General features: G+C 39.1%; 1 protein-coding gene across 1 annotated transcript; it reads right to left on the bottom strand.

Moving 5' to 3' along the window:
* Positions 1–364: 364 nt before the first annotated feature.
* On the bottom strand, positions 365–21,675 carry urb2 (URB2 ribosome biogenesis homolog). The gene is made up of 12 exons (XM_055036983.1): positions 21,618–21,675; positions 21,186–21,319; positions 20,432–20,608; positions 18,797–19,812; positions 17,861–17,999; positions 14,918–17,222; positions 13,585–13,745; positions 12,455–12,565; positions 9,793–10,035; positions 5,677–5,773; positions 3,706–3,839; positions 365–742 (listed from the first exon to the last, which is right to left on the bottom strand). Exons 2-12 carry the CDS (start codon positions 21,309–21,311, stop codon positions 545–547), a joined length of 4,707 nt encoding a protein of 1,568 aa, XP_054892958.1. The 5' UTR covers positions 21,312–21,319; positions 21,618–21,675; the 3' UTR covers positions 365–544.
* Positions 21,676–21,985: the final 310 nt, after the last annotated feature.

Raw genomic sequence — 21,985 nt, 5'->3', positions numbered from 1 at the left:
ACACCAGCAAAGTCACATCTGGACTTTGACTAGACTTTGGGCTAGTCAAAGTCCAGACTCAAATATGATTGAGATGCTTGCCGTATCAGACAGCTAATGAATGAAAAACCTCCACGGAAGATGAATTAAAATAATTCAGCAAAAAAAGTCAAAAGTGATGCGAATATCAAACACAGCCAAGGTGTCAAAACCAATTATTAAAGTTTAATTATTTCTCTGTATAAATTATTTGGTCACCTGAAAATAGAATTTTATAATTAATCAGATAATTCTTGTCTAATATTAAAATTTTTTTGATGATCTGAAAGATTTGAGTATAATTAAACAAACAAAAAAAATCACAAACAGAAGAAAGCAAAACATCTCAGGAATTTACTCATAAATTTATTTTTGCACTGAATATTAAACCTAATAAACAAGGTAAGCACACAGTTTTATAAAACTCATAATAGAAAAAAGAACTTAAGCAGTTAATTTTCAGCTCTACTAAAGTCTTCAGAGGCTTTTTGTTGATTGTGATCACTGTGGATCCGGTTGTTTTGGGTCAGACGGTGTACTTGTCCTCTCCTTGCCTCTGTGTTTTGTGGTAGTGGGTGTAGTTGCTGTAAAGCTCGTTGAACACCTCTCTGACTCCGGCGTTCAGCCCGGCTCTCAGAAACTTGATGTCCGGCTCCTGGCACAGGTCCAGGACGCAGTAGATGCCCTCAGTCAGGTGGAGCTTCACGTCCGGCCGCAGGGTGACCTGCAGAGGCAGAAAATATTCAGGTTAAAGGAAAGGAAGAGACGGAGGAGGAGATAATGAGGCACAGAGAGGTTTCCGCTTCATAAATCAGACATTTTCTTCACTTTATGAAGTTTAATTTTGGTTATAATAAAAATTCTTACTCCCTGCTTTCACATTTCCTTACAGAAACACTTTAATAGTCTCTTACTTTCCTGGTCATGCTGATGAAGTATTCGTTCATGTTTCCTCAATATCACATCAAACTAAAAACCTGCAGCACTGAAGCTGGACCTTTGTTTAGAGACACATTTTGTTTATTAAAGTGGATATTTTGATCCAGATGAGGCTGAGCTTGTGAGACAAAGGCAAGAAAAGCAGGCAGAGCGAGCTTTTCTTTCTGCAACGAGCGGTAAACACACGCTGGTCGAACAACAACCATCGTGATCGGTGAACCCTAACAAGCGAGGCAGCAGGACATTTAATAGCCTCTGCTTATTCATCTCAGATACATTACACTCATCGGGGGTTCGGGTGGCGTCGCCGTGACGCGGTCCGCGCCGCAGACATTTGTGAGACACGGCGGCCGCTCAGAGCCGCCCATGCTAAGCGATTTAAACAGCAAGGCTCCCATTATGAGGAACACAACCTGTTATGTGTCACCACAAGCACCGGCTGATGAAATGTGAGGAGGAGTTCGGGGAATCTCCAAATGTATAATTATGTTATTACTCCGGTGTCAGCTTCTCACCCTGTGACTCTAATGTGTTTCCTGGTGTTTGTGCATTTATGGTTTATGGTAACTGAGCTTTCTAAGTGATAAGAAAATTGCATAATAATGAACAGTATTTCATTACTTCCTGTCTTGGAAAACAAAATAAGCTAAAACTAGGCTAAATATGAAGACTGATTGTATTAAAGAAGGCATGTTAATGTTAATAGCTACAATAAATCAACATTAAAGAAGTTAAAATCAGGACCTTTCAATAAAAAAATGCTGATCGTCTCATTGTGAATGAGACGGTCATAACACCTGTCATAAACATGACGGTGTCAAATAAAGTGTTACTCATTTCTTCTAAGTAACCATTTAAAATAAAATCTGCTGCAAACATTAGGTGACAAGAAGACTCTATTGATTTGTCAACGTTTTAAAATAATTGGTTGCTTTGGATTTTATTTCTGACTATCAGAGTGAAGTTGGCTTTTATGTGTGACAGGAAAAGAGAAAAACTTTGTTTAGTTTTTGTTCTGTTTCAGTTTTGCGGTACTTTGGGTCGAGCTATTGAATAAAATACATTCCATATGGTTGCAATGTGACATATTGTGGATATAAATACATTACTGCTGTTAGAAGTTTAGTTTCATTTTTTTGTACAGGTCTTGTTTTTTTCCATTTTGTGGATTTTTTCCTTTAAATCACCCGATTCAGTTGCACATTTCTTCTTTCAATAACTGTAGATGTTGTAAACTGTGCGCTTTTTTATTCCGATTTTTCAGTTTTTATGTCTATTTATGTGTTTTTATCTTTACAGGCTTCAACATAATGCTGAATTTTCCAACTGTGGCAAAATACAGAACTTTTCTTTCATGTTCTGTTATCTGACTCCAATATTAGGATGTCGATGACAAAATCTGAAGGCTTCTTTTTAGATATTTCTAAACAAATCTGTTGTCAACTTTACTATGAAAATCACTGACTATTTACTCTTTTCTGGTTTTACTGTTTTCAGATGGAAAAACTTTAAATGTGGGAACAGGATTAACAAAAAGACTATATGGCTGCTACATTGGGTTTTGATTTAAAAAACAGATCATTAAATTACCTCTAACTGACATGGAGAATATTATTTTTTAATACACTAGCTAAATATTTTCCTACTTATTGAAACAAATTGGTTAAAGACTCCATGACACCTCCATGTTCCAGTTTTCTCCTGTCTGACAGAAACTCCTCATAATGCGTTGATGTGTTTCTGGGATGGAAACTGCTGATTCAGGCGTCGCGTTAAAACGCAGCCTGGCAGCAGACGGCAGCCGCGCTCTGAGGCCAGACGTGACTCACCGGACTGAGGGAACATCCAGCCTCAAGCTTCCCTCCTGCACACAATGTAGCAGTAATCCTGGGCCCGCTCAGTGGCTTGTGTCAACATCTACAATTTTGGCTACTGGGAATTTTTCCCTTCTCTTCCTCAGAGCGTCAGCGTCTCAGTTATTCAGCTCAGAGAGAACGGATCAGCTGAGATCCTGCTGCCAGACTCCAACGTCTGCTGAAACTTATAACGGATGAGACGGCGCTGGCTTGGTGCTGTATTATTAGAGGGGATCTATTATACAAAATTCACATTTTGCACTTCCATTTGGGCCTCAGCTGCTTCTGAAAACACACAGCTGTTATTTAGCAGTAGGTTCATGTTCTTTTGTGTCAGAAAAAAGAGCCATGTGAGAAAACTGTACGTAACGTCACAGATTAGCAGTCACTGCCGTTCACCAAGTAACCTCATCAAAGCCTAGCCTGTTACCTAGCAACCCCACTGGAGTCCCGCCCGTCACCTAGCAACCAAAATCAGCTCTGGCATGTTTAGTTGTACGGTTTTTACCGCTGAATGAGCTGCACAATGGCTGCTGGGAAAGACAACGGTTTTACCCATCAGAAACCACTTCCTGCATTCTTGTTGGTTGTGCAGGAGGCTCCACCTCTGCTTTTCAAAGACACAACCTTGTGCAATTGTGCATCCGTTTGCAGCTACTTTCACATTCGAATGTAAACGTTGAGGTTTACACCTTGGATTTAAAGGATATTTAATTTTTTCTTCTACTCTATGACTCTGATGTTGAAGATGTTGACAGAAGTTTAAAGTATTTGCTCTACTGTAGAGCTACTGAAATGTTACTACATCATGAAAATAGAGATAAATATCAAGTAAATCTCGTTTAGAGACAGAGAAGATGTTGTTCTGTGTTCACTCTGGTTGAGTGAATACCTTCTGCAGCTCCGTGACGTATTGAGCCACCATGAGGGCTGACAATGCAGTGAAGCTTTCAGGAGTGGCAACAATGTGAGAGAACATCCTCTCCGTCAGCCTGGAGCACTGCAGATACACGTCACCGTCCGCACCTGCAGAAAGGAACATGTTCATAAAAAAATAATCTGATTTAATTTCAGGCAGTGAGAAAAAAAAGTCTGTTTTTTTATTAAATGTAAATGTTTTCCAGATTTAGGCTTTTAATCAATAGTTTGAATACAAGTTTATTATAAAATTGAGCATTTTGAATATGCAGAAGTCAAATACTTTTCAAACCTTGAGAACACCTGATTGAAATTCAAGCATTTTCAAGGATTTCAAGCACCTGAATTGTATCAATCTGGTAGGTCTTTAATGTTTAAAATCACAGTGAAAGACTCAAACACAGATGGTTAAATCATAAAACTTTCAAACATAAAAGATTATAAAAGACTTTCTCAGTACGTTCTCCGACTTGTGCATATAAAAAAACGGTATGTCTGCGACTAACAAGAAACTTCTCTTAAAATAAAGAGGCAGCAGCCCAGCAGTAAGTGCCTGAACAGAAAACCACAGGCCAGACCAGGACTGTGTGAGTAATTCACTGGCAGCTCTCTTGTTTCAAATCAAAAGAAACTATTTCACCTTGAAGTCTTGAGGACATGATTCACCTCAGCAGCTAACAGCTTTTCATCAAACTCTCAAGTGAAAACGCCTGAATTAGTGGTTGGATAAATCATGTTCAAGCAGCAGCTGAACATGAGTTTGTGATGCTGTGCAGGCAGAACATCACATCATTTCACAGTAATTATTAACAGAGTTACGTGTAAAATTTATTTATGAACTTTAACTGATAAAATAGGACCAGAAAATGCATGAATGGATAATCTGAAAAGTGTGGACTTTAAGTTATTTCTCTGACTATTCTTCTTCTTGCCTGGCTTGTCACTCAGACTTCTGGTGGTCCTTGGGCGCCCCCGGTGGTCCGTAAGGTACTGCACGTGAACAACCATTTATTTGCCGTGATGTTAGCTCAAAGTGCTACGCTGCAGCTAGCTTACCAAAGGATTGTGTTTAAAAATAATAATGTATAAATGGCTTAAAACCAGGTCACAAAAATGAAAGCCTGAAGATACAGGTGTAAAGTTTCTCAGGGTGAGTTGAAGAACTTTTATTTTTCAACATTATTATGATATGTAGCAGATCTCTGTGCTGAGTATCATCTGACGAGGGGTTGAGCAGCGTTGTGCCCAATGCTGACTGACTGCATCTAAACACCTAAAATAAAATTCACATTTTACACCTTTTTATACTTCCACCTGGATTTTTACTACTTCAAAAAATAGCCTAAGCACTTGAAAACAAAACAAAGCACCCAGACGTTTCTTAGCACCAAATAGATTACTTTTGGTGTCTGGAAAATTGGCCATTTAAAAAAAACTCTTAAATGTTAAGTCACAATCGATGGAGATTCCACTGCTACCTTGCAACATAAGCAGAGCTCCAGCATGTTTAATGTACAATGACTGCTGGAGGAGACAAGTGTTTTGTTGTTGACTTAACATTCAAAAACCACTTGCTGCATTGTTGTTGGCTGTGCAGGAGGCTCCAGTCATGCTTTTCAAAATTGCGCAACACACAATGGCTGTGTGTTACGCATGTGTTTGCAGCCATTTTCCCAGGAGCGTAAATGTTGGGGGTCATGGCCCCCACAGCAGTTTGTTTGGATTTCGAGTGATGAGAGGGCCTAAAACAGCTCAAAATGGGAAGAACTATCAGACTAAAATCTAATTTTCTAAGAATGATTTTGTGCAAGGAACATGTTTTGTTCCTTAAACAACTTATACAAGTTGTTTAAGGAACTGTAACTTGTTCAAGGAAGTGTAAAGGTCGCCTTTAATGTCTCCTGCGTTTGAAAGACGATGTGTGAAGGACATTGGGTTCAGGTACCTGCATCGGTGTCTCCTCTCTGCCGACCTTCCTGCATGATCGACGACACCAGCCGATAGAAGACATTCAAGAAGGATGGAGCGGCCCTGGAAATCACCTGGAGACACAATGCAATCATTTACTGCATCTAGGCCTGTCCCAATAAATCAATTAATCACATCAGAAGTTAAAAGAAAGTTCTGTAATTCCAATTTACATGATTTATTGTTTATTTCTTCATACACAAAACTGGATGACAAAAGTCATCAGTCTTGTGCTTCGGTCACAAGATTATCAATTATCACCTTTTTTTTAAGGATAATTTTGTTTACACAAATTTTATAATTCATGTTTTTTTAATTTTTATGTTTAAAATGTCTCCCAGTTCCATTGTTAAATTTTCATTAAAATTGAAAGTTTATTAATCTTTGAGAATGCGTTACTACGCTGTTAACTTGAACTTGAAAATGGCCTCAGGGCGCTAGGACATTCATCCAGCGGCCCATCGTGTTATTTGAGTTAAAAAAATATTTAAAGTTGACAGGATATTTGAAACTATCACTTGGTACTTGTGTATTATTGGAAGTCTGGAGGATTAATACCTAAACACCAACAATAAAGTCTTAAATAAAGGTAATGATTTAAAAAAACCTAAAATAAATAAACAATGTTAGGCCTGTTGGGGGCACAAGTAAAGCCTGGAGGCCCACCAGGCTTATAATATACTGGGGAAACCCCTATTGCTGTTTATTGCAATAACCTCAGGGAGAATTTATCGTCCAGTAAAATGTGTTATTGTGACAAGTCAAAGTGCACTGTTCTTTGTTTTTCTCCTCTTTATGTTTTTCTCCTCTTTCGTTAAAAACTATAACAATTTAACAAAGAGCTAAACAGATATCGCTAATATTTGCAGGATTTTGTAGAAGTGGTGGGAAAATATTCATTTGGACAAATGCTTGTTAGTTTGTAAACCAGGACAAAACACAAAAAAATAGAGGATGAAATACTTTTGACACAGTGAAACGCTGGTATTTTTACTTAAAGTTATGATGCGAGAGCATCCTGCTGGCCCAAACTGAGCTGTGAGCGCGTTCCTGCTGTGACAGATGGAGGTAAAGAGCAACAGGAAGGTTATAAACGAGGCCAGGATGAAGTCACAGACCCAGGTTGGAGCTCAGCAGTGGTTTCCATTGACTTAAACATGCTTCATGCCAACCCACTACCGTCTCCTCTCTCTGCAACACGCCCATACTTTACATTTTGGACCAGACGCTGTTCTGTGTCCTGATCCAATCAAACACTTTAACCCTTCTTCTCCAGCTTCCTTCCTCATTTCCTCATCTCTTCCTCTTTAAAAATTATTCTGCTTTCTTTTCTTCTCCTCTCGTTTTCTGGTGTATTTTCTCTTTGCAAACATCTGACAGCACTTAACTGGTTCCTGGCCCATTTAATTCATAGCAGCTGCATCGTTTCAATTCTGCTCAGTTCTTGTTTTTAAAAAACAATTTACAGAGTTAAAAAAATAAATCCCATCAGCACAAAGACAACAAAAGCTTTTGTGTATGGTTATAATCTAAATGTTTCAGTTTCAGGGGAAAATGTTCTTTTTAACTGACCCTTCGGGGGAAAATGCAAACTTGTAGAGGAGCTGAAAATGTGAACATCACAAGGTTTCCTTGCTGGTGAAGTACAACTGTAGTGAGCTGCAATATCCTCTGGTTGGAAGTGAAATTCCTGAGCGGAGTGTCCTGAGGGCTCAGCGGCAACAAATAGCACATTTTTATCATATTATAGAGTCAAAGCACCTAAATTCACTTCCAACACATGAGAGCAAACGAATGGTTTCTTATGCAGAATGCAGCAATCTGTGCAGACCGAGTCTTGAGATCAAGAACACAAACAATTTTAAGCTGATGTTAACGATTAATCTCTAAAAAGAGAAATTTGTGAATCCACAAAAAAAGCAATATTAAAGAACTAAAAACAGAGTTTTAATTAACTGTTTACAATATTATTTAGTACTGTTATTATCAGGGGTGCACCAATTTCTATAATGTTTTACACGTGAAGCCGATCTTATGTACCTCAGCAAAGACCGAGAAATGATCCTCTGTCCTGTTCTGCTGTACAGTGAGAGGTTTGACCGACTCACCGGGTCATGGTCGCATGTTTGCCGTTAACGACACTGTTTCCCACTCAGCGACTTTCTGACTATATTTATCAACATTTCAGACAAAAAAAAAAATGGAATCGGCAGGTAAGGCTTTTTAAAGATCAATAATCGCAACTGGCCTAAAAACTGCAATTGGTGCGCCTCTGGCTATCATTAATAATACTGTTTGAAAGTTTTCCACATCCTCTAGTTAAAGTTAAAATGTAGCAATTTATGTTTTGAAAAGTCTCCGATAAATACACCATATTGACCTGAGTAAAAAAAAAACACAAATTTAACAAAAAAATCCCAAAATGTCAGCAACGTTATTTAACACATAAAATATAAGCCAGATTTTATTTCAAATCCAAAGACCATTAGAAATAATACATATTAATTATAATCCAAACAAATCCTGTTAAGGTAAGTTACCTTATTGTTTAAGTTAAAATAAATTAAATGCTTACACATAATATACAAAGAAATTCACTAAAAAAATCTCACTAAAAAAAATGTTCTTAAGTTTTCTAGGATTTAGCTAATTTAAATAATTTTGGTAATTTTAACTAACCTAAAACAAGAACAGTTTGGTCTGCTTTAACTTTTAAGTTTATTATTTTTCATTTTATTGAGAGAATAAATTATAGCCGTCATTTTGACCTTTTAGCCCTAAAGATTAAATGTTTGGACAGCACTTCCTCACAGCATCAGTGTTAAACTCCACCACAGTCGGGACCAAAGCTTTAAACGTACATAAACTTTAAAAATCTAGATTCAGAGACTGATTAGAACTTAGAAAGTGCAAAAACCACAAGTAACAAATAAATCTGAACAAAAACCTGTTTTCTTTTCTTCAACCTTTATGACCTGGCAACAACTTCATTAATGTTTGGAGGAAAGTCCAGCGCTGTGGAAACTCATTTAGGAGGTGAGCCTTGTGTGCCGTCTTGTTTATCTTTGTCACACAAAGTTACTCGCACAGGTCTGTACTATCTGCAGCACTTCTTCATCTGAAATTCTCTCCACATCAAAAATAAACGGGTTCCTAATTGTTTCAGATAATGCTCGTAGCGCAGCGGGATCAGTTTAATGTTTACTTAGGGAACAAAGTGGGCCTGACTTGATTTGTGACGACTTGGAAACGCAGAAATTGCCACAAGTTTCTGAGCACAGCTCTTTACAGAACAGGGCCGAAATGATTCATCGATCATTCAAACAACCAGTTTAGTGATGATCGGTGACTTAACTATACAGACTCAAAAAAAGCCATTTGCTGAAAGAACAACACAAACAGAGCAATAATTACTCTAAAATTGTATCTAAGATAAAATAACCTTCTTTGTCTGTAAATATGTTTTAATCAGTGTTCCTCCTTCTTCTTCTCCTGATTAAGCATCTATTAAGCATCCAATTATTAGTTGGTTGATTAAAAAATAGTCAACAGATCAGCCCTGCTTTGTACCGATGTCCAGGTTGCTAGGCGATGGCCCGGGTCCGACTGTTGTTGCTAGGTAACAGGCACAGTCTAGAGTTTTTTCAAAATGGCTGATTTTCCAGACACCAAAAAACAGACTGGATGTTTCTTTGACCCTAAAGGAAGTATACAAATGTGCAAAAATGTGAATTTAACAGCGCAAACAACTGTTTAGTTCAAAGAACAAACCATGTGAACTGAGGCGGTGAAGACAAATCCAGAAAACCGAGCCGTTTTCTCATTAAAATAACATTTTCTTGTATTTTTTTGTAATTAAACAAAAATTCTCAAAGCTTGACTCTCATATTCAGTCGGGGAACAGAAGAGATGAATGAAATAAAAGCCATCGATTAAAATGAACGAAAAGAAGAAGAAAAAAAAGAAATCAGTTAAAATTAAAATCAGGAACCAGGTCTGGTAAAACAGAGATTTCACTGTTGAGCCGTATTGTTCAGATCTACCTGATAACTAGTTTTGTTAAAGTCGACACACACAGTTTTGTGACGTCTACCTGGCGATGACACTGGATGATGGCGAACAGCGCCTCGTGGATGGCCAGGAACGCAGACTGGTAAACGTTTGGGTTCAGGTGGTCGAGAGGCAGCGACTGCAGCGCTCCGAGAACCAGAACCACGTGTTGAGGGTTGGCGATGCGTCCCTCACCTTGGCGCAACAGTGACGTCAGCGCCGTCACCGTGGGGACGGTAAAAGGAAGGGTCAGCGCGAGGTCCTGGCTGGCCGATCGGACCAAGAACTGCAACACAGAACGAGATAAGAACTGAATATTCAGCAGTCAAGGCTTCCTCTTGACCTTATTTACACAGCTTAGTGGGATTACACGACCCAAAAGCTTCAAAAACACATTATCTCTAAATGCCATCTACGTGATTTGAGAGAACACACACACACACACACACACACACACACACACACACACACACACACACACACACACACACACACACACACACACACACAAACATTTAGGTCGTTAAGTTGCTGTGTCATTTAAAATAGTTTCTGTTTCCAGTTCACAGACAGTAAAACTGCTGATCTGAGAGTCCTGTCAGTTATTTCCGTGGTGTCTTAAAAACTTTTCTTTGTGGTTTTACTTCTGTCTAAACAAACAAAAAAAAAAAAACACAGTCAGCAAGATTTTTAATCATTTTTTCAGATTTCACCTTTAAAAAGTTCGTAATAAAGCCTCATTTTACTGATTTTACACCAGATTTCTGAACTCATGACTGCATGAAACAGAAGTTTGAATAACTTCCTTCTAGTTGCTGTTAGAACGACAGAATTTATTAATGAAACTCTCACAACTACCGACACAGAAGAAGAGATGGTTACCATTTTAATCTTCCAATTAGTGCAGCAAGTTTGGATTTTCTGAACAAAAGAAACGAGTTATATGTTTTACATTGGGGTACGTAGAATTTTATCACAATATTTTGTGGGTAATGGTAAAAATGATGGTGAAAAACTATTGCAATTACTGCTCAAGACATTAAACATTCTCATTTGAAATAGGTCTCTTTAGGATGCCATTTACTGAAATAGGTGTGATTTATATCACAAAACTGCACACAAGTTTTGTGATATAAATCAAAAGTTTTTTTTTAATCAAAGTCAAATTTCATCAAATTTTTAAAATTTATTCATATTTATTGATGTTCTTGTGGAATAACCTGGTGGAAAATAGTAAAAATAGTAACACAACATTAAATCAAAGTTTTTATCATGATAGGAAATGTTCATAATAAATGATACACCGTTTTATATTTATGTTGTATTAAATACATACAACATTAAAAAAATATTTTTCCTTCTTCTTAAAGAAATTTATCGGTGAGGTTCATAGTTGGTGACTCAATCATAATCAGATTCAAATATAGATCCCCTGCAAGTTATTGATACATAAGGAAATTTCACGCATGCTGGCAAAGCTTAAGTGCAAAAAGACAATTCTTTAACATATCATTCATATTCAAAGGAAAGAATATGTTTGTGGCTCATTTAGTGAATAGTTCTCCTTTTCAGGACTTTTACAGTTGGAGGCATTGGCAGGATTTGAACCCAGGACCTCCTGTTTGCCTGAGTGCAGTGGTGGTAGTAGCAGCGTCACATTGTGTGGCTGTTTGGCTGCACAGGGGTCTCCTAAGTGGACAATAACACTAACAAAATTAAACTAAGCTTACAGAAACTGTTGATTATTTCATTTCATTATTTGTATGAAATAAACTTGTTGACTAAACTAAATAAACACATTTTGACAAACTTCACATTTATAATGTTAAAATAAAACCCTGCTACATATGCATTTTTATTTTGAATGTCTAACTTCTTAGGAACTGCGTCTCTAAGGATATTAGCTGCCTTTAAGTCTTAATCCCTCATTAACATCATCCACACTGCAAAGTGTTTTGTCAACATGACCCGGTCATGTTGACCGGGTCATGTGAAAACTTGACCCGGTGAAAACTTAGAGTCTCTAAGTTTTCAGACTTAGAGACTCTAAGTTTTCACCTTCTGAGGAAACTAAATACTTTTGACTTCAGGTAAAAGACTTTAAAACAGCTCATGTATGAAATCCATCCTCATATGTAACATCTGTTCCTGGTGCAGTTTCTCTTTCACTAGTTATTCACCTTTCTATGAAAAACTTTTAATTATTTGTTATGTGTCATCTATGGGAAACCATCTTCAAATTCACCCCAAAATTTTCCATATAGTCTACATGTACAGACGACACAGAAAGAAATGAAAACATATATAAAAGTCACAGCAACCATATTTCAGAACAGGTTGATATTTTTGTGTGGTTTTGGGATGATTTATATTATTTTTTTACTTCCTCCTCTTCTTCTCTAAAATCAGAACAATCTGTTTCTTACCAACTTGATTATGTACAAGCTGTGATTCTGTCACAGCTTTACTGTCCAATGTGACACCAAAGACAGTTTCATTTCAAAAACTTTGTATAAAGTTTCTGGCTTTTGTGTGCAAAAACGTTAACATTTAATTTACACGTTTATAGAGTTTCTCATCTTCTTTTAGTCACAATCTTCAAGTTTGGTTTTGGTTGCTGTGGTTTTCTCACATATCTAATGTATTATTCCTTCAGGTTTTGTTTTTCTACGGAGCCAGACTTTATGTGTTCTCTTTTTTCCTACCACCATTGCAGAAATGATCTGCGGGGCAAAGAGCCACAGCGCTCTGGAGCAGGTCTCTGGCAGCAGACAGCTGGACAGCAGCTCAACGGTGATCACTGCTGACAGCACCTCCTGCAACACAGGAAAAACAAAATATTTGAGGAAAGTTTTAGTGCATGGCATCTTCTACACAAAATATGCTTTTGCATTCAAATACATAAAAAGAAACACTCCAACAGAGATCTTCAGGTTGAAAAATCTGAAACATTATGATTGCAAAGATTTCAAAGAAAATGTCAATTCTGAGATAATAGAGTAAGGCTGAAGCGATTAATCGGATTTACGGTGACCAATTTATTGAAATAATCATCAACTAACTTGGTAATCAATTGTTAAATGGAGTATATTAACTCAGAAAAGGTCAATTGCTGGAAGAGCAGCACATTCAGAGCAGAAATTAAGTCAAAACTGTACAAAAACATACATATATTTTGAATGTAAGATAAAAAAAACAACTACTTTGTCTGTAAATTTTACCCAGAACTCCTCAAGTGGGGAAGTTTTAGCTTCACTTGGTTCAAATGCTGGTAATAAAATGTCATGTAACCTTTTGCTATCTAATTATCAATCGCTTAATACAAAACTTAGCGAACATATCAGGTAGAAACTGTACTGATAAGTTAAGCAGAAATGGCTGAGCTTTTCACATGTTGATCTTATAAGTACATTTTTTAGCTGCAAATGATTAAGCTTGAGATAATATCATTATTTTCTTATTTAAAAGGAATTGAATTATGTCCATTTTTAATGACACAAAAAAGGCTTCCATGGTTAAATGAAAAACTGCCATTTTTTAACTGATTAATCAATAATGAATTGTTAAAACTATCATTAGCTGCAGTCATACATCTGTATTCAGATCAAGTGTTGGCCAATCACACAAAATCTCAATTTATGACAATAAACACTTAAAGCAGATTGAATGCAAAACAGAAAAATAAAACCTATCTAATTTATACCAGGGATATTTACAGTTAAATTAGCTCAGGTGGAAAACCTTCTCTGTCTAACAGTCAATGAGAAAACATTACATTTAAGAAGCTGTAATGTGCAATAATGGCAAAAAGACTAATTAAACTGCTCAGTTTCACCTTCCAGTTTCCTGCCCTCAGCTTGTGAACATCCAGGCCTTCTCGGATCATCAGCAGAAGCATGTTGAACTGACTTGTTGTATTGTTCTCCACCAGGTGGCGCAACAGGTCCTGCAATTCTGGCTGCAGCTTGGCTGCATCAGTAGATGACAACCAGGGAGCTGAAAACAAATAAAACATCAATTATTTTCTACTTTTTTATAACCTTCTAGACATTTGAGTGGAATAAACTAACCTTGAAACTGGTTGAATAGCAGTTGGGTCTGATTATCTATAGGTTCCACTTAAAATACAATCTAAAACTGTACCGTGAAAAATCTCTTGAACTCGTTAAAAACCAGAACCAGTCCTCCAGACTGAATGAAGATTGTATTTGGTTGAAAATGTTCATCAAATTAGCAGTTTTAGGGCTTTGTTTGGCACATTAGACCCAGTTTAGGTCTGACTGGGTCTAGGTTTTAAAGGGTTCTAAAGGGTCGTATGCTCCTGGATGGGTCTGCCTTCAGCCAGTAACTTAAAACCCAAAAACAGAAATCAGAAAATGTTACAATCAAGGTATCGTTTGGTATAAAGCCTGCCAATTTGAATTAAAATAAATGTGAAAACCACTGCAATTGTAAGCAGTAGCAGAAGTTCCTCCTTTAGAAAACACATTTTGTCAGAATCTTTTTCTCATATTATCCTAATCTCTTTTGGCACAAAACCCCATTTATTAGGCCATGTTCATTACATAAATAACAAATAAATAAAGTTACTAATGTTGAACTAATGTTTAACATTTTTGTGCTTCCATTTGTGTCTCAGCTGCTTCTAAAATCAGCTCAAGCGCTTAAAAAAAACCAACCTTTTGTGTAAAGTCACAGATCAGCAGGCACTGACCTTTGACCTACTGACCCCAGAGAAGCCCAGCCTGTTACCTAGCAACCCAAACAGAACTCCGTCGTTACCTAGCAACCCAAACAGAACTCCAGCTAACGTCACAGAATTACACAAAATGTAGGGAGCATGTTTATACAGTCCACAGATCTATCCTAAAGAATAACAAGTCACATCTAGTGACTTATTAAGTATGATGACAAACTTCTTTTTTTTTTAAATAAATTTTATATTACTTCTGGTTAATTTTTTAAAAACTTTGGATGAACCAGTTTGTCAACAAATAAGTAATTTCCTGTTGAGGATCAATAAAGTACATCTCATTCTAAAGTATTACCATGAGATGAGAGTTTGTTTGTTGTAATTTAAAAAGTGAGCCTTCAGTCGTTAACTTTTGTTATTCAACACAATTCTAAATTTACATGTGATATGAGATTTCACTGTTTGCTCCATTTACTTTTCAGGAGTTGGTCCACGTTCTGGATGATCTGAACGTAGAGCTCCTCCATCTCCTCTCCTTGCTCTCTCGTCTTCTCCATCGCTTTATAAAACGCTGACAGGAAACGCAGCGAGCACACCAGGAAGTCCATGGGCCTCGGAGCCGAGCTCATTTCTCTCAGGATCTGCTGGCACACGGCCTGATAAAGGTTACCGTGTGTCAGCGTGCCGTTGTTCTCCAGTGATGCCACTTCACTCCGCAGCATCACCGTCACAACTTCTACGACAAAGGCTTGACGGAGAGCGCTGGCTGGCTGGGCCACTGCCTCGGAAAAGACACTTTGGGGCTTCAGAGCAGACTCCACAGTTAGTCCCAGCAAAGAAGTGACCCGAGAGAGTATTTCTGTTAAAGTCTGATCTATTGCTTTGTTTCTTCCCAAATTAGACAGCATTGCTTGGGCGAAGGAAGACAGAGATGCCAAGAGAAGATGGACAAACATGGACGCTCCAGAACTGGGCTGCTCGTTTAAGATTTCCTTACTGGTCAAGTAGGAACCAATCTGGTCCAGATTGAGTCTAACGCTGCTATTTCTGGTTATTATCAGCTGAACTAATGATTTTATGAAGCCCTGCGCCGCGCTGACTAAATCCAGCCAGTCAGAGGTGATTATGGCTGCAGGCGTTCTGCAGCGCCGCAGGAGAGACGCCAAAGCCGTCTGTAGAAGAGTCCCGCCATGGACGAGCTTCAGGACACTCGGGAAGCCGATTCCCTCCAGCAGGCGAGTCAGAGTTCGGAGCAGCTTCCCGAAGAACAGAGCGTCCCCTCCAGATTCAGGAGGCTCTGGACACAAGGAGGTGGAGGTAAACGTGAAGAAGAGGAGGAGGAAGACAGAGGAGAGATCCTCAGAGTTCATCCCGTCTGGGTTGAGGTTGAATAAGATCTGGATCAAGTCGAGGAGCTCCGTGGTTTGCGTGTCTGTCAGCAGAACAAAAACCTCTCCAGCTTTAAAAGACGCAGAGATATCCTGAACTACGGCCTCAGCGACCAGAGGCGAGAACACAGGCTCTGAACCGGAAGGAACCGACCCGGTTTCTTTCTCATAAACCATCACAAATGAAGGTTTACGTTTGGGTTTAAGTCCCACTGTGAGAACGCCAATGATCCTCCGAACGATGGAGCGAACTGTAGCAGAAAAGACCGACGGCAGCTCTGGGAAAACTTTGCTCAGCGCAAGCTGCGAGGAAACGGAGGAGAAACTCAGACTTCCAGGAAGCTGATCTCTGGACCGTTCCACGTCTCTGTGCAGCAACGAGCCCACCAACACGTCTGCTACGTCTCTGACGTCTTCCTCGCTCATGTGGAGAACAATCAGAGGCAAGTTTGACACAACAACAAACCAGTGAGCAGCAGGGTAAGTGCTGACGTTCACGCCGCCTATCTGACCGTCCCACACATCGTCTCCAATGGGTTCCTCCTCAAACTCCGACTTGGCTACGATAAACCGGACCGCCGTCTTTAGCAGGGCGGTGGTGCTGTTTTCACCCAGTAAGGCTCTGTCCAGTAAAACCTTCTTGATCTGCTGCACGGTGAGGAGTTTGAGCAGCAAGCAGCTCACAGGGCTGCAGGACGGAGTCGGATGGAGACGAGTCGGTAGGATCGCACCTGATATCAGTGCCTCCAGGTGGGTTAGCAGTGGAGACCTTTCAGTCTCAGCAGTCAGTAAGGAATCCACTGACGTATATTTGCTACAGTGGATGTGGAAGAGAGTGTCCACTTCCACCCAGGTGTATCTGAGCAGAAGTATGGCCTCCTGGGTCTTCTGTTCCCATGCTAGTGCTTTCTTTTTACGTTTTTTTGGAGCAGATTTTAAAGACATATTTAGCAGATCTTTCATCATGTCCTGCATCTCCTCCATGAAGGCTTTGCTCCGCCTGACGAGAAGAAGCGGAGACGAGTTATCGAGAGTTTTCAGGTTGAACAAAACGACATGTAGCAGCTGACAGAGGCAGCACAGCTTCAGAGACGCAGCGTCTTTCTTCCGGCGTCCGGCTGTCTCCCTTTCCTCTTCGGCTGACTCCTCACTGACCAAGTCGGGCAGTAAATGGGTCCTGACGTTCTGTAACACCAACGAGCAAATCTCCAAAACCTGAGAAGGCGACGAGTCCAGAAGACAAGACCTGAGAGAAGCAGACACGCCTTCGGAGAGCAGAGGAGGGCGGCGCTGGTCCGGAGCCGGCTGGCAGATCACAGAGAGCAGCGAAGAGAAGAGATGAGGCAGCTGCCGCAGCTTAGCGTAGGTCTGGAGGAGAGCGCTCACCATCAGCTGGACAGACACAAACACAGCTGTTATTCTGAGCAAAAACAAGTACCTTATTTTCAACATTTCAGATGTAGTATAGGGTGAGGATAAATCAAATTTACACTGCAAAAAATACTAAATCTTACAGTGTTTTAGCTCTCGTTTCTAGTGTAAATATCTTAGTACAGCTGAAGACAAAACTAACTTACAAGTAACTTTTCAGCAAGATTTAGGAGCTTGTTTTGAGTCAATAATTCCTTAATATTGATTTAAAACATACTGGTTCCACTGGCAGATTATTTCACTTTAACAGCATTTTTTCCATGTTATGAGTGAAATAATCTGCTGGTGGATCTAGAACGTTTTCATCAATATTAAATAATTATTGACTTAAAACAAGCTCAATCACGTTTCTATCATGTTATTGATTGATATTGATTGATTGTTATCCTCTATTTGCTCTGCAAGTAGACAAAAAATACTGGGTAAGAGTTTGAGCTTTTGTTGTGAAAATACTGATGGGTAAAAAGTTATCAAGCTGCGATTTGGCAGATTAAAGACAAAAGACGTCAGATTTGGCTAAATCGATGTTAAAAATATCATTGTGTGTTTTTAGATGTTTATCAAACGGAAGTGGGAAAACGGCCTGTAGAAGCTCTAACCTGTCTGGCGCGTTGAACTTGTGCTTCCATGTTCTCAGCATTTACCCAGGCCGAGGACAGCAGAAGCTCCAAATCAGGCTCCAGAATCAGATGGTTGAGATTCAGCAGCACCTTTAGACAGCGGTACCACGACGGTACGCTGACATTCAAAACAACAACAGCAGTTAACCTGACATAAACATGAAAACTAAAGATGCTCAAAGTAAACCTTAATCAGAAAATCCTTATCTGCCGAGTTTATATTTTCGTCTGCGTCATCTGCTGAGTGTTTTTTTCCAACAGATTCAGTTCTTTTCACTTTCATCCTGTTTTAATGTCTCTTCCTGTCTGGACTCCTTCCTGCTTCAGGTCTCAAGGAGAGTGACTCTTTGTTCTCGTTAACAAATTGAAGGTAAACGGGCAAGTTTATGCTGTTACACACTGTCTCGCCAAAATAAAACTCCACCACAAAGTACAAATAATTAGACCTGCTGCAATAAACAACAAATCAATTAATTGTATGATAAATTAAAAATAGCTCAATAATTTTTCTGATTTGCTGTTTTTCTCTTTTCTCTCTTTCTACCAGAAATTAGATGACAAAAGTCTTGAGTCTGGACCTTTTGAAGGACATTTATGTTTAGTGTAAGCAATAAAAACAAAAACATTATCAGTAAAAAAAATATTTTCCCTTGCACCTAAAAAATTGTTTCAAAACATTTTATTTTTCTGTACAAAATTCCTCCGAGGGCCAAACAAGACCATTCACAGGGCCTTAAATCGCCCCCATACCACCCTTTGTACATCCCTGGATTAAGTGAATAAATTCAATTTTTCCCCATTAGTCATCAGAATAAGCAATAAATGAATCAATCACTAAAATAATCATTAGTTGGAGCCGAACAAAGAAATGAAAAAACCACAACAACTTCATAAACTATTAAAATGAGATGTTACCTCGGCTGAGCTTCATTCAGGAGTGTTTGGGCCACGGTTCTGTAGAACCTGAGCTGGACTTCCCCATGTCGTATTCTGTCTGCAGCTATGTTGTAGATGTCTGCGGACAGAGCCTGGCTCAGCAGCGACTCGACGGCCTGCAGGGCCTGGCTCCAGCTCTGTGGGGAACCTGGAGGACGTTTCTGCTCAGCGGAGCCTCCATGCAGCTGAAGATCTAACATCGGGACCAGTCTCGCTAAAAAACAGAAACACAACGTCCTCCGCTCCTCGTCGCTTTCTCCTTTTCCTTTCCCATAGCTTTCCAGAAAGAACCTGAACATCAGCGACGAGGCGTCGGACTTCACCGAGTAGCGCAGCGTCGGCTCGCAGTAATCTTGAGCCTCCAGTTTGGAAAGCAAAGTGCCGACGGGCCTAAGAGGAGCCTTCATCGCACGTTTCCCAGAATCCTCTTTGGCTGGGAGGAGCTCTGCCTTGTAGGACGCCATTTGCTCGGAGGGGAACAGAGCCAACTGAAGGATGGAGTCAATCCTGAGACGGATATCTTTGCGCTGCTGCTGCCGGACATGAAGGTGTATGTAAGGAGAAAAGTCCTGAGAAGTCAGCAAGAATCTGAGCAAAACCAACGGTTGGACCAGCTGGTTGGTGACCAGAGTGAAGACTCTGTTCGGGTTGGCTTGTTTTCGCTGCACTGATAAATAACAAACCAGCACCTGAAGCAAGACTTCAAACACATTAGAAGAGGGTTTATCTTTCTTAGTCTCATCAGTGATCATCAGATAGGTGTCTGGTTCCACCAGCTCAGTGTCAGCATCTTTCTGACGTTCTGTGTGTGTCTGAATCTCATGGCAGGCCAACAGGCAGCACTTGGCCAGCAGGCTGACCATCAGTTCATACTTTGTGGTAAATACGGCCGAAAGGGCAGAAGAAGACAGAATCCCCCGACACACGCTCAATACGGTGGGCAGAAACACCGGTGGGCGGCCGTGTGTGCAGTCCTGCAGGAGGTCGAGCAGCAGCTAAAGGAAACAGAGAAAAGCTTAGCATTAAAGCTCCAATATGTAACTTTTATTAAAAAGATTTTTACATATTTGTTGGAACTGTAACTATGTCATGATAATCTATGAAAAAAAAAATACTTGTGCTTCTCTGTCTTCTCCCAGTGCTAACTAGACACAACCAATCAGAGCCAGGAGGCGGGTCCTAGCGCTGTCAATCATGTCCATGAATGTTGTGAAAGCTAAAGTCAGTTAGCCACCAATAAAGGCAAATAAACTGTTTTCCTTTAACAGTGAGTTGTTTCGCCACCATTAGAACATTTAGCAGCACATTTATGAGTTTGATTGACAGCACTAAGACCCTCCTCCTGGTTTTGATTGGTTGTTTTTGACCAGGAGTGGTGCATTTCTTCACACAACTATGGTAGCTCAGGGAGGAGGTGAAGGAGATCGATCTTTTCACAGTCACACATAACATACCGTCACAACATAGTGAAAGTTAATAAACACGTATGTTTTATAAATATAACAGATTTATAAACGTTTTGATGCTCTAATGCATCAAAATTCAAATGTAAATTGCTAAACGCTAACAGTGAATGCAGTAAGCCGTGGTGTTTGAACTGAACCGCTTACACACCTGCGCCATGCTGAGCCTCAGAGTTACTGCCTTCCCCTCCTTGATGAAGGAATGCAGCTTCCTGCTGTGAACCACTTCATCCAAGTAGCACCACAAGCCTTCCAGGACGTCCTGGGAGAGCTCCACCTTCTTACTGTGCCAGATTGTCAGGGCGTGGGTGCACCAGTCCAACAAAACCTGCACGCAAAACAAGTCCAGAAGAAGAAACATGAGAAAACATGAGAATATTGTGGATGTTAGCGCTAGTTAGCTCATGATCTAAGCTAATGCTACATCCTGGAGGATACATACTATATTCAGACATATGAATATTAAGAAATTAAGAGTTTAATCAGGGTTCATAAGCTTTTCCCACAGTTTAAATTCAAATATTTTCAAGGTAAGTTCTCACACTTTGTAGATAAAAACAATACAAATTATTTAAAAAGTGTTTATTTTCACTATTATGATATTTATTACTGTTATTAATAATTTTATGGTTGCAGTCTATGTTCTTCAACTGGTTAAAAATTACCACTTTGATTCAACTGTAAATAACATTTTCAAATTTAGACTTTTAAGCAAATGGTAGATTGCACTTTATTGAAAAACTGTGCATTATCAAGAAATCAAGCACTGAATTGAAATCATTTTCAAGATTTATGTATGTTTACATAAAACTAATGACATTTTTTTAAATCCAAAATTTTTATATTCTGACTTTTTGATTGTGACTGATTGAACTGTGTCCCTGTGAACATTCATGTGTTCATACCTGCTCTTTGTTGGGCAGCAGACACTGGGAGGAGATCCACGCAAACCGGGCCAGCTTCAGCCTGTCCTCCCACGGAGTCTGTGAACTCTTCAGCTTCAGGTGGATGCCTGAGTAAATGGCAGCCATGGCTGCAGCTGGACACAACAGAGACAGGTCACCAATAGGCCAAAAGGTATGAAAATAAAGTGCATAAAACTGACACTAAAATCCTCAGAGAATCTTGTAAGACATTTAATACGTAAACATAAACGATAATGGACATGAAAATATTTTGTATGAAGAGAAAAAATACATCTTAAGAGTCAGTATTTAAGCTCACTCGCTGCCTTTAAGTGAAAAATATAAAACCTCTCTCGATAGATATTCACTATTTTTATTTAACTTTTTTTTTATTGCCGTCTAAAAACAGATCCTCACAGCAGAGTTCAGTACCTGCACGTGTCTCCCGTCTGTTCCGGTTTCCCAACGAGACAGACCCAACGAGTCGAGAGTCGAGGTACTCGACCGGACAAGATTTAATCGGAAATAGTGAACATTAATAACGTGCACAGTGAAAAAAAAAAAACGAAATCAAAATGAACATTAATCGCTGCCAATTTTTTTGACGAATTCTGCATATTATTTGCTGACTAAAATTTAAGACATTTTCACGGCTTGTTAACAGGCTGACAAAAATTTATATTTATTTTTTATGTATTGTGTTATTCAAATTTTCATGTAACATGTCATTATTATTATTATTATTATTATTATTATTATTATTATTATTATTATTATTATTATTATTATTATTATTATTA

This window comes from Poeciliopsis prolifica, unplaced genomic scaffold, assembly GCF_027474105.1.
Source record: "Poeciliopsis prolifica strain line A6 unplaced genomic scaffold, Auburn_PproV2 SCAFFOLD011, whole genome shotgun sequence".
Classification (NCBI taxonomy): domain Eukaryota; kingdom Metazoa; phylum Chordata; class Actinopteri; order Cyprinodontiformes; family Poeciliidae; genus Poeciliopsis; species Poeciliopsis prolifica.
The sequence above is the reverse complement of the archived record's forward strand: the minus strand, read 5'-3'. Positions and strand labels throughout refer to the sequence as shown.

Coding starts and splice junctions, on each gene's coding strand:
- urb2 (XM_055036983.1), bottom strand. CDS start 21,311: ATGGCTGCCATTTACTCAGGCATCCACCTGAAGCTGAAGAGTTCACAG. Junction 20,609..21,185: donor TGCTGCCCAACAAAGAGCAG/GTATGAACACAT, acceptor TTTTGCGTGCAG/GTTTTGTTGGACTGGTGCAC. Junction 743..3,705: donor ACGTCACGGAGCTGCAGAAG/GTATTCACTCAA, acceptor CTGCCTCTGCAG/GTCACCCTGCGGCCGGACGT.